Raw genomic sequence first — 16,755 nt, 5'->3', positions numbered from 1 at the left:
AGATTTTACAATTAAAAAACGTGAACCGATTTGGTCGAATTATCATCCAATGAGTATCATTAGGCTTTTTCTAAATCGGTAGGTTCCATTCGGTTCTTTTCAGAATAAGTCCCGAAGAAAATCGGATTCGAAGTCAATTTATGTATTGTTTTCGACTAACTAAAGTATAAAAAACGGTTTCCGATTCCGAAACCCTTGCCCATAAATTCATCGTAATATGTTTGGAACATGCAAAGCCAATAAACGTGGAGTATCTTAAGAAAAAAGTATTTCTAACTAAAGTAGAGATAAGTGGAATAACTTGTGTCTTAAACGCTCACCTTGATATCAATTTTATACCTCGTGTAGGCCATGCCGGGAAAATAGTATAACTTCGGTACACATTCTCGGTCATTGTCCAAATTTCACAAAATAGAAAACCCATTTCTTAAACGAATTAAAGAAAGTTAAATGATTTTTGATCGGTAAGAAATCAGTCTCGGGCGGCTAACAGGTTTGCTCATGATAGATCAGTGTTCGACATTGTCTATTTTGTGTTTGCTAAAACTTTAACTCTTTTTTAGCTTTTATCTTTTTGGCAACGCTGATTTAAAAGGTGCACGCACTTTTCGTGTTTTGTTTCACTGTCAAATATGTTTAGTTTGGTCAATATAGCTGGCCGATGGCATGATTGGACCGTACTTTTTCAAATATGCTTCTTCATTTGAATATTTATTTGTGAGATACAGTCCGAAATGTTGGAAAGAGTATACCAGAATTGAACTACGCAGATGCGTTTTTTAAACCAAACATGCGTTGCTTCAACTGGCTTGTTTTTTATACATATGGTGAGATGGAAAACTGCAACCAATTTCAGACTGCTGTCATTTCTAAGCCACTCGTCCAACAGCTGTTAAAATTATATCAGTGACAAGCGTACAAAAGCATTTTGGTGAGAATTTTCCAGAAAAAAGTTATTCGTGATGGAATTCAAGCGTGATTTCTTTATATTTGGCTGGAAAACCACAAGTGGCTATCGTTAGAGCACTCCAGCATTTAAATGTGAATAAATCTTTTGTGTCTAGTAACATCGCTCGCTACCGTGATACTGGTAGCGTAGCCCGACGTCAAGGAAGTGGACGAAAAAAAACAGCAACATCAGCAGAAATGGTTCGAAAAGTAAAGAAGCGACCTGATCGAAACCCGCCTCGCAGAGTCCGAAAAATGGCTCGTGAGCTGAATACCGCATATCGCAATATTCTATTCGGCAAATATTGAAAAATGAGCTCAGGGTAAAGCCATTGAAATTCCAAAAAGTGCAAGAAATTATACCGCAACAGAATGAAAGTAGCCTCAAAAGAGCTAAAGAGTTGCTTCGCTTGGCCTAAAGTGGTGAACTGTCGAATTTGGCTTTCTCCGTTGAGAAAACAATCGTTGTCCAGCAGTTTGTAAACAAACAAAATGATCGTGTTTACTTGCCAAAGAGGTCAGCTGAAAATGGGCATCTTCGGTTGGCCACCAGAACTCAAGCGCCGGCCATGGTGATGGTGTGGGCCGCCATAAAAGCCGATGGTCGCTCTCTGCTCGTATTTATCGACCGTGGTATCAGAATAAATGCCGAATATTGTCGCTAAAATATTCTGGAGGGTGTATTAAAGCCTTGGGCAGGCAAACATTTTGGCCGCAGACCTTAGGACTTAGCACGCGCCACCCAAGAATGGTTACAAAATGAGGTTCCTCGCTTCATTTCCAGCGCACAATGCCCACCATAATCTCCGGATGCTAATCCGTTGGACTATTGTGTCTGAAGTGTTTTGGAATGCAAGGCTGGCTCTAAAAATGCCAAAGTGTCGATCACCTCAAGCAAGCGCTTCGCCGGGAATGGGCCAAAATACCGCAGAGCAACATTTGGGCAGCATGTGGCGGTTTCATTGGCTATACTTCGTGCCAAAGGTGACCAATTCGAACAAATCTAAACTTGTTCTAGAATTTGATGCTATTTTCGACAAGTACATTTAAGGTTGCAAAATTCGCAGGATTTTAACTTGATAAAATATATATTTTTTAATAATAAAAAATTCAAATTTGGTTTCAAAAATCATAACATTATTGTTTAAGTTAAAAATTAAGAATTGATGATCTTAAAATCAGAACAATTTTCTTGTATTTGTTCCATGTTATTCACAATATTTCTCAATTGTGTTAACAGTGTGTTCCACATTCAAACTTAAAAAATATGTTTATAAAAAACTACTTAGAACTTTTTAATACAGATTCCAAGAACGCATAAATTGGAGAGGGAGTTTTTTTTGCTGAGAATGTTACTTTTACCAAATATCGATCAATTCGTCATAATAGAACGCGCTATGGTAGGCATGAAACTATTTGGAAAAATATCCTACGGTGATCGAAAAATACTTTCCATTAATCATCCTTTTTTGATAGACATATTATTTTGCTCAACAACATATCCTTTTATTTAGCAACGTAATAAATAATAACATTTCTCATTAAGATATTTTTAAGTTAAAAATCGGTCAGTCAATGAGAAAATCCCTCCAAATTTGTACGATTGCATTAGACATGTAGCGCAATGTGACTGCCGTCAAGGTGTCCTTTTTTCTCCACAAATTCTCTTAGTATCGTTGCTGGTTGTTTAAGCAATTCGTTTTAATGATTCTCTCTTGCATATAAAAACACATTATTTTAGTTTATTTTAACATTTTGCTGTTTTCACTTCTTTTTTACAAGAATTTTATTTTATTATTTTTATTGCAGTTGTGTGTATGTATGTGTATGTGTCTTTCTTTATTTTCTTCATTCAAACACAACTCTAGTCATCACTTGAGACTCAATTTAATTCAACTTGATTTCTTTCTGGTTCGGATTTCGCAGTCTTCGTTTTTATCGTTTTGTTGCATTCAAACCATTCGTCGTTGTCGTCGTCGTCGTGTTTCGTCTCCGTTCTGTGGGGAAATGAATTGAATGCTTCAAAAACACATTTTCTCGAACGTCCTTCTGTGGGACATTGATGCGGCTATCAGTCTAGAAACCGTGGCTGCATAATCTGGCCCTCTGGAGATGGTTATGGTCGGTCATTGTGATGGTAGTAAGTTTTCGTCTTCATTTATTTTATGGTTTTGAGAAATTGCCCTAGACATGTATGTATGTGTATGTCTATTGAATGGTTATGATGCGCTTCTATCTCCATAGGTTGCAAGCAACTGCGATCAAAAATCCAAGAAAAAATGGAATTTATAGCAAAAAAATATTTCCATTGCAAAATCTATGGATTGGTATATGTATGTTTGTGCGGTCTTTCTCTTTTTAGGATGGAAATAAAATTATTGGATTCCATTATTGTAGAATACAACTTGGCAATAATATTTGTGAGAAGAGAGGAGCCTCACTTCGATTTGATAACTTTTTCCATTCCATAGTGTGGATGGAGTACATCCAGGCAGAAAGTATGAAAAATACTTTTCAATATCCACTTGTCGAAATATTTAAACCTTGTTGCCGCCGATAGACGGTGATTATTCTTTATGTCCACTGTTCACATCATCGGCAGCTATGTTTGTCAGCACTTCGTATGATGTCCACCAACAAATCTATGATGATGATTGTCTTGCACTATTGCCAAGAATATTTTGATTTTCAGTTAATTCAGTTTGGGTCAGCTGAGTCTTAATGATGCGTACATGTTTTGCTTTAAATTAAAAGTTGTACAACATACCCATCAGAATATATTTGTATTGGGATCATTGCGGATAACAATACGTATACTTGTGTGGAAATATTGTGTTAAGGCATTGTCAATGCTGTTGTTTAATTGATTTTGTTATTCCGCCTTGTAACAAAATATTGTATGAAGTCCCCAGTAAATAATTCATTGCGATCAGTAAAAACTTCAAAGTCGACTCACCCACATCCGCCTGTGAATATGTGGGAGAGTTAGATTTTTTAGGCAGTGTTTTCTAGTTTGCAATAATAGCGAATTTATGGTGTTTGATATTGGTCCACGTTTTGCGAAAGGAAGCAGCATAACAACTCGGAATGGTAACAACACTGAAACAAAGCCACTCGTCCGACAGCTGTTAAAATTATTCCAATGACAGCTCATTATATTGATTACAAGCATACAAAAGCATTTTAGTGAGAATTGTTCAGAAAAAAAGTTCTACGTCATGGAATTCAAGCGTGATAGTGTGATTTCTACATATTTGGCTGGAAAACCACAAATGGTTATCGTTAGAGCACTCCATCATTTAAATGTGAATAAATCTTTTGTGTCTCGTACCATCGCTCGAAAGCGTGATACTGGTAGCGTAGCTCGGCGTCAAGGAAGTGGACGGAAGAAAACAGCAACATCAGCAGATATGGTTCGAAAAGCAAAGAAGCGACTAGATTGAAAACCGCGTCGCAGTGGCCGAAAAATGGCTCGTGAGCTAAACAAATATTGAAAAATGAGCTCGGAATAAAGCCATTGAAATTCCAATGGTATCTCCGCTCGTATTAATCGACTGTGGCATCGGAATAAATGCCGAATATTATAGCGAAAATATTCTGGAGGGTGTATTAAAGCCTTGGACACGCAAATATATTGGCCGCAGACCTTGGACATTCCAATAGGACTCAACACCATCGCGCTCAGCACGCGCCACCAAAGAATGGTTGCAAAATGAGGACCCTCTCTTCATTTCCAGCGCACAATGGCCACCAAAATCTCCGGATACCAATACGTTAGACTATTGTGTCTGGAGAATTTTGGAAAGCAAGGTTGGCACTAAAAAATACCAAAGTGTAGATCACCTCAAGCAAGCGTTTCGCCGGGAATGGGCCAAAATACCGCAGAGCAACATTCGGGCAGCGTGTGACGGTTTCATTGGCCGTTTGAAGGCCATAATACGTGCCAAAGGTGACCAATTTGAACAAATCTAAACTTATTCAAAAAAGTAGATACTTTTTCCGACATTTTTAGTTTTCATTCAATAAAATTAAAAAAAAAGGCTATAAAAGGCTATAGTCGTGCGGGGCCGACCACAATATGTTGGAATCCCTGCCCAGATATTACCCTTAGCATTTTGACCAGGGACATTTGCCCAATATTTACGCACTCCGTCGTGCTGTTAGTTTTTGTGGTCCATTTTACAGCTAAATATATTCTATTGGTCATCCAAAATGCTAGAATCCTTCCCTGTCCTTAACACTTTTCTCAGGCGTGTCGAATGGCTTCAATTGTGTGATCAGGAATTCTTTACTTTTTTGGGTTTATTTGAACGCCTAATATTTTGCGATCATCTCCAAATGTTGGTATTTTTCAGACAAAAATAGTGGTCCATTCTACCCGCTGTCCTAAACACTAACTTCATGCGAGATTTCGTGTCCTATTTATAACCTTTATAACGGCTGCAAAATCAGAAACATTTTTAGTTGTTGGTCCATTTCAACTTCTAAATATATTGCGGACATTTTTGAAAACAATGGGCCTAGCCCTTCTGAGCCTAACCCTACACTTTTCACGAGGATCGGACGATAATTGCAAACTTTATATCATACCCCCAACCTGTGTTGTAAGTTGAAAACATTTTACAAAATATACACTTCAATATTATAAGTCAAAATGAAAAAATCGCATGCGATAAAGAATATGAAAAAAATAAAAATATGCCATAAAATACTACAAAATCTAAATTAACATCATTATTGACATCTCTTTTTTTAGATTTTATACTTTTATGCCAAGAGAGCATTCTGAAATCACAACATTTGTCAAAATCGGTCCAGCCATTCTTGCGATATAAGCATTATAGCTAACATTCCCTTCATTTATATATACACATTATATATATTTCGCTATATATATCCGATATATTTACAATTGACATCTATATAATGGTCAGAATTGACCATTTCGTCTATTTGTGATTTCGATGGAATTAAAAATATTCGCGGTTTTGTGGAAATTTGACTTTTACTTAATACAAATGTTATGGTCTATTTCACCCTCTAAATATTACACGATGACCATCAAAATTGGAAGGCTTCTGCCCAGCCCCAAGCCCTAGCGCTTTGCTAACTCCCGCTTCGATTGGTCTATAATTGCGACCTGTAGAGCAACTGCAAAATCAGGAAATTTTTCAGTTTTTGATCCATTTGAACCCCTAAATATTATGCGATCATCTCCAAAAAGAATAGGGTTCTATTCTGGCCCTAACCCCACCTCCATTTTCAATTTCGTGAGGATTGGGCTATAATTGCGACCTGTAGAGTGATTACAAATTAACATGGACAGACGGACGGACATACATAGCTAGATCAACTCAGCTCGGCAAGATAGGAAGATGCATATATACTTTCCTATGTGGGAAACCAATATTTCGAGGTGTTACATAATTTTTTGCCCAATCAAACTTATAATACCCCCAACACATAGTGTTGTAGGGTATAAAAATCGCATGCGATAAAAAATATGACAAAAATCGTAAAAAAATATTCACTTTTTTATTAGCATATTTTTATGTTATTTTCTTTGATGTCATCATTTTTTGGCAAGAGACCATTCCGAATTGATGAGAATTGTGAAAATCAGTGCAGCGGTTCTTGACTTATCAGCGAACTAACTAACATTCCATTCTTTGATATATGAGATTGTATATATTTTGCTATATATGCGAGATTTTGAGTATGAGCATCAATGTAACGGTCAGAAGTGACATTTTCGTGTATTTGTAATTTCGCCAGGATAAAAAATATTTGCGGTTTAGTGGAAAATTTCGCATTTTTTACAAAAATGTTATGGTCTATTTTATCCGCTTAATGTGGTCCGATGACCATCCCAGTCCTAAACTCTAACTCCATGCAAAATTCCGGCCGATTCGTCTATAATTGTGGCCTGTAGATCAACTGCAAAATCAAGTCTTTTTTCAGTTTTTGGTTTATTTCAACCCCTAAATATATTGCGATCATCTCCAAAAACAATAGGGTTCTATTCTGACCCTAATCCATTTTCAATTTCGTGAGAAACGGGCCATAATTGCGACCTGTAGCTTGATTACAAATTAACATGGACAGACGGACGGACGTACATAGCTAAATCGACTCAGCTCGGTGAGCTAGGAAGATCCATATATACTTTCCTATGTGGGAAACCAATAGTTCGTGTTACATAATTTATGGCCCAATCAAACTTATAATACCCCCAACACATAGTGTTGTAGGGTATAAAAAATGTGAAAATTATGTTTGTTGCAGTTTTTTTTTTGATCTTACCCTATACTAATTCTATTATTACAGTAGCATTTTTATAATTTGTTGTGGCACTTTCCAGTTAGACAATATTATGTTTACTAGCAATTTTTTCATTTGTTTTTAATCAAATCCGTAATAAAGGACATTCAACCAGAAGAAGAAAAAATAAAAGCAATTCAATGCAAAACAATTTGTTTGACAAAATAAAATGACTAGAGGAAATCTATTTTCTTCAGAACAATCCAACCGCGAACTATGTACCCAACATGTAACTTTGGGGGGTGTGTGTGAAAGGACATTTTCATTACACTTAGATTAAAAAATTCCTAAAATAACCAAAACCCATCCCCATACCTACTGCATCCTCTTTTTTAGACTCATTAAAATCCCAAATAAAACGAATAAATAAGAAGAAAAAGGAAATGCTTTTAACAAAGAAATAACAAGAAGATAAAAAAGAAACAAACTGTAAAGATTGCGGACAAATTAACTAAAAAATAACTCATTAAGTTGTTGTTGTTGTTGTTTTTTTTTTTTTTTAAACAACATTCCACCGCCATTCAACAATCCACTGAGTATGTATTTTAATTTTCACACATGGATTATGTAACTGTTGCAATATCCCACATCACCAACAGCGTTTTCTTATTTTCGCCTCGTCCAATTCGTTAGTGGTTTTATTTTCTCTCACCAACCAAATATTGTCTCCCATAACCCCAAGCACATATGCAACTCAGTTCTTGTTCGAGTGAAACCTAAAAGTATGCAATGCATTCACTAAATCACGCTTGCGGCCATTAAAAATGCAATCTTCGCCAAAGCATTTCTGGTCATTCTAAGATTCCTGCAAACGTCCTGCTGCTATTGCAGGACGAATGCAACAGTGGCAATGCAAAAATTAGCCAGTATTCTCGTCACTTTTTTTCTGAATAGTGGATGGTGTTTTGTTTCGTTATTTATTCGCTTGTTTATTGCTAGGCAAATGAAATGCAGCTTAAGGAAAACATGACATGATTACCGGGGGCGATGGTCATTAGTGGATATTATGCTTGCTTTGAGATTTTGTTAGCTTAATTTTTACCATATACTTAAAATACTATGAATGGTATTTTTTAATAAAAATATTAATATTAAGAACTCATTGTTTATGACATATTCGTGGAATCTCAAAACTCCCTTTAAACGGTCAAAATATTATCCAAAAATTGTCAAAAAACGCGAACATATTTCCTCCTTTTTGAATGTTTTTTTTTTTTTTTTTTTTTTTTGAGTTGAAAGTACCATATAAATTGGTTTTAGATGAAAATTCTCCATATAAAAATATTCTACAACACATTTCAAATTAAAATTTGTTTGTATTTACGTTTTTATACAACACTATATGTTGGGGGTGTTATATGTTTTATTGGACCCACAATTATGTAACAAATCGAAGTATTGGTTTCCAACAAAGGAAAATATATATGGATCTTCCTATCTCGCCGAGCTGAGTCGATCTAGCTATGTATGTCCGTCCGTCCGTCTGTCCATGTTAATTTGTAATCACTCTACAGGTCGCAAATATTGCCCGATCTTCACGATATTTAGAATGGAGGTGGGGCTAGGGCCAGAATATAACCCTATTGCTTTTAGAGATGATCACATAATATTTAGGAGTTGAAATGGACCAAAATTTCCTGATTTCGCAGTTGCTCTACAGGTCGCAATTATAGACCAATCGAAGCGGAAGTTAGCATGGCGCTGGAGCTTAGGGATAGGCAGAAGATGTTAAGCGGGTAATATTTAGTGGGTGAAATAGACAATAACATTTGTGTCAAATAAAAGTCAACTTTTCCACTGAACCGCGAAATGTTTAATCCCGACGAAATCACAAATAGACGAACAGGTCAATTCTGACCGTTACGTAGACGCCGATAGTAAATATATCGGATATATATATATCGAAATATATACAATGTGGAAGGGAATGTTAGCTAGAATGCTTATATCTCAAGAATGGCTGGACCGACTTTGACGAATTTTGTCAATTCAAATGCCCTCTTGGCATAAAAGTATGAAATCTAAAAAAATCGCATAAAAAGATGGCAATAATGATTTTAATATTGATTTTGTAGTATTTTGTGACATTTTTGTATTTTTTCATATTTTTTATCGCATGCGATTTTTTTATTTTGACTTATAATATCGAAGTGTACAATTTGTAATATTTTTTCACCTTACAACACAGGTTGGGGTTATTATATGCAGATTATCGTCCTATTATCGCAATTATCGTCCGATCCTCACGAAAATTTTCACAAGGTTAGGGTTAGGCTCAGAAGGGCTAGGCATATTGTTTTCAAAGATGTCCACAATATATTTAGGGGTTGAAATGGACCAACAACTAAAACTGTTCCTGATTTTTCAGCCGTTATTAAGGTCACAAATAGAAACCAAAGGACACGAAATCTCGCATGAAGTTTGAGTTTAGGACAGCAAGTAGAATGGACCACTACTTTTGTGTGAAAGAATACCAGAATTATATCCGAAATACACAAAACGCGAACTTCTGGATTTTTTATGCTGATGTCGTCGACGAATATAGCCAAATATCGTAGGCAAGCAAATCATACAGATGAGTCTCAATATGGAGATACAGAGGGGCATCTCTCTTTTGGAGATGATCGCAAAATATTTAGCGGGTTCAAATGAACCAAAAACAGAAAAAAATACTGATCACACAATTGAAGCCAATCGACATGCCTAGGAAGAGAGTCAAGGACAGGGGAGAATTTTGGCATTTTGGATGACCATTGGATTATATTTATGGTAAGGGTAATATCTCGGCAGTGCTCCGTGACATAATTTCAAAAGCGAAATCTTCCAAAATGAATTTGGGCAAAAGGGGGCTTCTAACATTTTGTAGTAGGGTATCTCATTGTCGACTCCGCACGACTATAGCCTTTGTTTCCTTGTTAACTGTTAATTTTTCACGTTTCCGAACTGAGTCAAAATGTTCCTTAATATTTCATTCTTTGCCAAATAAATGTTTCTGAACAAAAATGTTTACATTTAACATGCATTATAAAAAAACATTAATTTTGGTAAATAAAAAATTATTTTCGAATAATTTATTACATTTTCCAAAATTGCACAAAATTCCTGGAAAATATCACAGCCAATTTGGGGTGTGGAGGAAATTTCAATTGGATTTGTAAGTATTTGGTTTGTGGATCAAACCTCCCGAAAAGAGTTTTGAGTTCTCAGAACAAACTTTTTTCAGCGCGTAGAACTTCGCAATAAATGATATATGTAGGCTCATATATAGGTTTCACCTGATTTAGGTTCTAGCGAGGGTCTTGGGTATATTTCCCCCTTAATTCATACACTTTGTTTGTTTAGAATTTGTCACACCCTATTGGCAGGGAACGTGGTCTTAAGAGGTGCCGTTATAGAGAGTCTATAGCGTAGGGTTTTCTACCCACGGAAGGTTTTCTACCCACGAAGAAACTTAAATACTAAATATCAGCCAAAACCCTCGAAATTACAATAAGGAGAATTAATATTTGAAATGGGACTTAGAAATTGGCTCAAAATAAGGGCTGTACCAAAAATCGGCCAACATGACCCATTTTTAAAGCAATCTTTCTTGAACTAATCTAAAGCTCTTTATACAATTCCAAAGCTCTATGTTACATCTTGGGTCCATTCGTGTACGGTTAAGTCTATGTAAAGGGCTCTAACGTTTGGTCTGTTTTGGGGGTTTTATTTACAGACAGAATACAGTAAAATTCACTTATAATTTCTCGTTTGTTGCATAGCGTAATTTTAATAATTCGGGAAAAAACTTCTAAATTTGTTCAGAATAAACAAGGTTTTTTTATATATCAAAATTGATGATAATTTTATTATCTGCTTCACATAAATTGATCTGCTTCAAATAAATTCTCTATGTAGACGTTTATTTCTTACGAGTAGCTCTACTAACTATGCTTAGTTGGGTAGGGTATCATAAAGTCTGCCCCGCCAGGACTTTGACCTTTATTTACTATTTTTCTTCGACTTCATCCATCCATCATGATATTTTGTGGATGCATTTTACCTAAACTCGCAAGCCAAAATATGGTTTTAATATTTAAATATACCCGTTTAAATATAGTTTTTAACATTTTTGTAATCAGTAATATTGCAGAATACAGTATATGCCTAAATTTCAAGGATTCCAAGGAATGTTAATCAAAAAAAAAAAGTAGAAGAGGGTGAACTTGTTCCCTCTAAGTATGTTATTTTCGACGTAGATTTCAAAAACACATGACTTTTAGTCACCCGCTCAAAGTCACTGTATGTTGTGCTGTTTTCGCTGGAGGAGTCATCGGTTTTTTTCTCGAAGACGTCGCGGGCCAAACGGTTGCTGTAAATCGTGAGGGCTACAAAGCAATGATCAACGACTTCTTTTTGCTCCAAAGTCATGAGTTAGGATTGGAAAACATTGCACTGCCCAGTAATATCGCCAGATTGACCGCTCCAGATTTCTTCTTGTGTGGCTTTTTGATGTCGCGGGTTTATGTCAACAAGCCTCAGACTCTTTCGGCTCTTAAAGACAATATTCCTCAAGAATGTAAGGACCTATCGGCGGAAGTCATGGCCATATACCATAAAAAGGGCTCAAAGACATCATATTCTCGACTTGATGTAAAAAAAAAACAACTAAAAGACCAAAATAAAAATAATCCACAGGAAGAATCAAAGTTTTATATAATACACTACAAGATGGTCAGGGTATTATATCTTTGTGTATTTCTTTGTAACAGGCAAAAGGAAACGAGATAGACTCATAGTTCCTTTTGATGATCTGCATAGAACAACATTCTGAGTCGATTTATGCATGTCCGTCCGTCCGTCTGTCCATGTATTTTTGTAAACAAAGTACAGGTCGCATTGTATAAGTAATTCGTTGGCACAAGTAATTCGTTTGACACAAGAACCAACCCACACCAACCAAAGATTAGCGCCCACATAAATTTTCGTCCGATTTGCCTTTAATAGTGCACCAAATGTGTAATAGTTTTTGCACATACGACCATATTATGGTATTTTGCACATACGACCATATTAGGCCTGAAAATAAGCATGCCAAATTTGATCGAAATCGGTTCAGATATAGCTATAGCTCCCATATGTATTGTTCATCCGATTTGTTATTTTTATCATCCGCAGCCGTAATATCCACTCTGTAACAAAGATATTTGGGGATATATATCAAATACAGCTCAGAAATACCTTTGCTAAATTCTAAATGGGATGGAATTTGGCACTTACGACCAAATTGGGTCTAGAAACAAGTATGTCCGCCCGTCTTTAAGACTTTCATTACTGTTTTGTTTTTCATTACAGACCAAAAACATAGGAAGTTAACTTTTGCGCCACCTTGTATATAATACGAAACATGTGATCGAATCATACGAATCATATGTGAAAATACGGTTTTATCCTATACTGCAAAGTATTTGTAAATTGTACATACAAAAAGGGCCGATATTTCCTTACTTTAGCCAAATCGGATACACCAGCTTCGAACTTTAATAAAAATTATAAAAAGTGCCAAGTGTGGATTAAAATGGGTACACCACTCAAGAGTTATAGCGCGCAATAGCTGGCCACATATTGGCTTGAAATAGTACACTTCCATACTATGGTGTAGCCTCCACATATGACTTATAAAGTTCTCGAATGAGATAGTTCGATAGTATAATTATTTGAAGAGTTTAATTAAAGAGCTACTGAAATCTATGCTGACCTCCTACCAACCAACCTATGTAAGGGGTGGATTCGGCAACGGTTGACGACAGACTTCGTCCCAGCGGGAGTAAGTTGGAATTTAATATCACACCTACCTTTATGTGCCACACATAATTAGTTCTCATAGAAAGTGGTTAGTCCTATTATTTCAATATTAAATGATACAAGTTTTATACTTACTTGCTTTTAAAGACCTTCTCACACGAGTCACATTGAAAATCTTTCTTTTGTATGTTTTGATTCACAACACCCATCTCCAGCTTATTCACTGTGCCATGGACTCTATCTATGTGATCTTTTAGATTATATTTTCTGGCGTACTTGAGCCCACATAGGGTGCATTCGAATATCTTCTCATTTGTGTGACGGCGCAAATGACAACGTAATGACTGTTTCCGAAATGTTTTCTCACACAGAGGACATTTTATTTGATCTTGTGTTGCCATGGACACGTTGGTGTGATATAGGTTATGAAAGATGATTTCCGACTCATAAGGCGAGCTAAATAGATATATATATATATATGTATGTATGATAAAAAGAATAAAGTCTCATTTTAATTGTTTTGACTTACACAAATTCGCATAGATCGCATTTCCGCAATACATCTCCATGTTCAGGTGTCACTTTCGCTTCTTGACTTGTCATTTCCACGTCTCCTTTTGTTCCAGCATTCGAGTCTGATGTTTCACGATTACCAAGAATTTTGGGTTTACATTTTCGCAAGTGTTGACCCAATTTCTGGCCATTTACAAATTTTTCCCCACATACCATACACACGGAAAGGGAGTGCTCTTTCTCACGGTGTGCTATTAACTGATCTCTAGATTGGAAGATTTCCTGACAATTAAGACATTTGTTTGTTTTCTTAATTTCTAAAGATTTTCGAAGTTTCTCTCTTTTAATTGCTTCAGCACTAGTGCATGGCTCGTCATCGGAGTTAGTTTCAATTTTAATCTTGTCCTGAATAACTGTTATAGGATTTTCAGTGGCACAGCTATGTATGTTGGAGAGAAATAAATAAATTCTTCATTTTTTGACAGTCAATTATTTTGGAATTTCAAAGCAAATACAAGCACGATTCGGTTACGTGTTTGTTCATAAGTCGCAAATTACATTAGGCATGTTTATTTGCGGCAAGTCTCTATTTGAAGGAAAGGAAGGGGAATCAAAATGGAAAAAAGAGAGTTATTATTATTCAAAACTAGCTGGACCGGTCCGCGTTGCCGGCCCGTAGTTTCTGTCTATTATGCATATTTGTCAAAGCATAATTATTCACAGATATGACTGATATAAGTGTTCACGTACTGGTCGATTAAAAGTGTTTTAAAATACCTGTACCCTTATTTAAGTCGTGTACTTGAGGGGGTACTATTACATGGAGAAAATTCTAAAATTTGTATATATGTTGATATTTTTGTAAAAAATTTCCACCCCAAATATACATTTATAGCCAAATTCTTTGAAATATGGTAAAATCAGGAGTTACCTTTATATGGGCACTACTCCGAAACATCGACCTACATTGAAAACTTTCTTCTACCCCTTATAATCCAATATGACAAATAGGGGCCAACTCAAAAATATAGCTATTTTACACCCATTACCGTAGGATGGGAATTAATTTTATTTGCCATTTAAATTGTAAGTTGGAGACCCCATAAAGTCCATATTTTCCATCATAGTATAATTCAATGACGATTCAACAAATATTCGGTCCCGTGCTACTTTCTTATATTTGTAATTTGTTCATGTTTTCACAATTTATTTCATATAGATGTACATCCCAAATCTACGTTCCCAATATTCTCTTGGGGGTTTCAAATTCAATAGAATACAAAGTTTTCATTTCTGACCAAACATTAGATGTGAAAGTGGACTTGGGGATACTCCAATGTGGGGACTTTACTTAAATAAATTCCTATGGGGCAATTATCTATATGATGGTTCCCTATCCCAAGGTAGCACATATACAATTTTTTAGCCAAATCAATTGATGAATGTGGTCAAGACCAATATGGGCTCTACTCCAAAAATTTCAAATTTTATGCGAATAGGTTCTCTACCCCCTTAGAAACAAAAAATGTCAAATAAGGGCCAAAAAATGAAAAAAGTGCCAAGACCCCTAAAATAACTTAAATCATATGATGGTTATATAAATATGAAATCGGGTTGTACCCTTATCCGTGAGTTATGATCGATATCATGACCTGCAAAGCGATTTAAGGTATCTTAAATGTTTGGGAAGAATTTCTGGAAGGATACACTGAAAGAAAAAACTTCATACCATAAGTGAAATCCTACGTTCCGTAAATGAAATTCGTTATTGATTTTGAACCAACGTAGAGGTTCGTTGAATAAATGAAAAAAGTTTCATTGAGTTTCATTAATGTAAAATTGTTCATTAATATAATGAAAATTCTTCCTTGATTCAGTGAAATTAAAATGACAGAGGGTATTACAAGCTCGGTCCGGCCGAACATTGCTTTTTTACTTCTTAATACCTACACCACACTGTGGTAGTGGGTAATTTGTCGTTGTGCATTTGTTTGTAACAGGTAGAAATATGCGAGATAAACCCTACTTTTTGGATGATCTTTATAAAATCACGTTCTGAGTCGGTTTATGCATGTCAACAAGTCTGTCCGTCTGCCCATGAATTTTTATGAACAAAATGCAGATCGCCTTTATTGTCAAATTGATACGAAATTTTCCATGTATTATTTGTTTGGTCTAAGAACGAACTCCATAACGTAACGTTTCATCCATTTCATGAAACTGCTTCATTAAATTGGAGCACAAGTTTAAATATAACAATTATCATAATTTTTCCTCTAATTATAAATACTTTGGTCGTTGTTTTATATCAGACAGCACGGTTATGTATCATTTCTATATTCACATTTTTACTGAATTTTGTAAAAATAAGTAATTTCGTAACATTAATAAAATCTGTTTCATATATTCAATGAAACCAAAAATCATTGAATTTAAAAGCAACGCAAGTTTTCATTGAATGAACAAAAAATGTATTATATTAATGTAGCTTTTCGTTGCATCAATAAAAAAATCAACGAAACCGCTTCATTGATACAACGAAGCATTTTTCCTTCAGTGTAGAAATCCTTTTCTTACTAAGAGTCCAATTTCTCTCTCTACTATTTTCTACCCTTATATTTGGTGTTTTACTGATTGTACTCCCAAAGAATTTTGCACTTTGAGCTCTCATTGGACGGATTAATGTCACATGAAAGAAGTAGGCCCACGCTTTGAAGTGAGCTCCATTAGGCTTTTTCGGTCATTTTTGTTTGTTTAAATGTGTTCGCATCTTCCAGCTGAACCACGATGTCGGACCTGGAGTTAAAAGGTAGAGGTCAGTTAACATCGTATTTCGCACTTATTTCATTTTTTTGGTTGTATATAGTGAAAAATTATTATTTATTCTGTTCACAAAATAAAACACTACTATTGTACATTTCAAAAGTCAAAATGAAAATGTTAATACATCACATTTTTACGCGATTATCCTTTTCGGAGAGTAGACAATTCCGAATTTGTATGAATCATTAAAATCAGTCCAGCGGTTCTTAAGTTATAAGCGTAGTAACTAACACAACTTTCTTTTATATATATAGATATTGAACCCATGTTATCGTCCGCCCCAACCGGCGAAGCAGTTGCCTATGTCTAGATCGCCCCCAATTGTCCTAAAACAGGGTTCGTCCAAAAAGACTTAGGGTCTAAAAC

The 16,755-nt window shown here is 35.5% G+C and overlaps 1 protein-coding gene across 1 annotated transcript in view; it reads right to left on the bottom strand.

The window, feature by feature from the left end:
• LOC101887305 (zinc finger protein 236) overlaps positions 1 to 16,755 on the bottom strand; it is a 176,782-nt gene that overhangs the window by 52,429 nt on the left and 107,598 nt on the right. The window contains exons 4-5 of the mRNA XM_059128056.1: positions 13,583 to 14,005; positions 13,189 to 13,509 (exon numbers count right to left, since the gene is read on the bottom strand). Of these exons, the coding sequence (XP_058984039.1) occupies positions 13,189 to 13,509; positions 13,583 to 14,005 (744 nt within the window). The remainder of the gene's footprint in view (positions 1 to 13,188; positions 13,510 to 13,582; positions 14,006 to 16,755) is intronic.

This window comes from Musca domestica, unplaced genomic scaffold (assembly GCF_030504385.1).
Source record: "Musca domestica strain aabys unplaced genomic scaffold, Musca_domestica.polishedcontigs.V.1.1 5, whole genome shotgun sequence".
Taxonomy (NCBI): Eukaryota; Metazoa; Arthropoda; class Insecta; order Diptera; family Muscidae; genus Musca; species Musca domestica.
The sequence above is the reverse complement of the archived record's forward strand: the minus strand, read 5'-3'. Positions and strand labels throughout refer to the sequence as shown.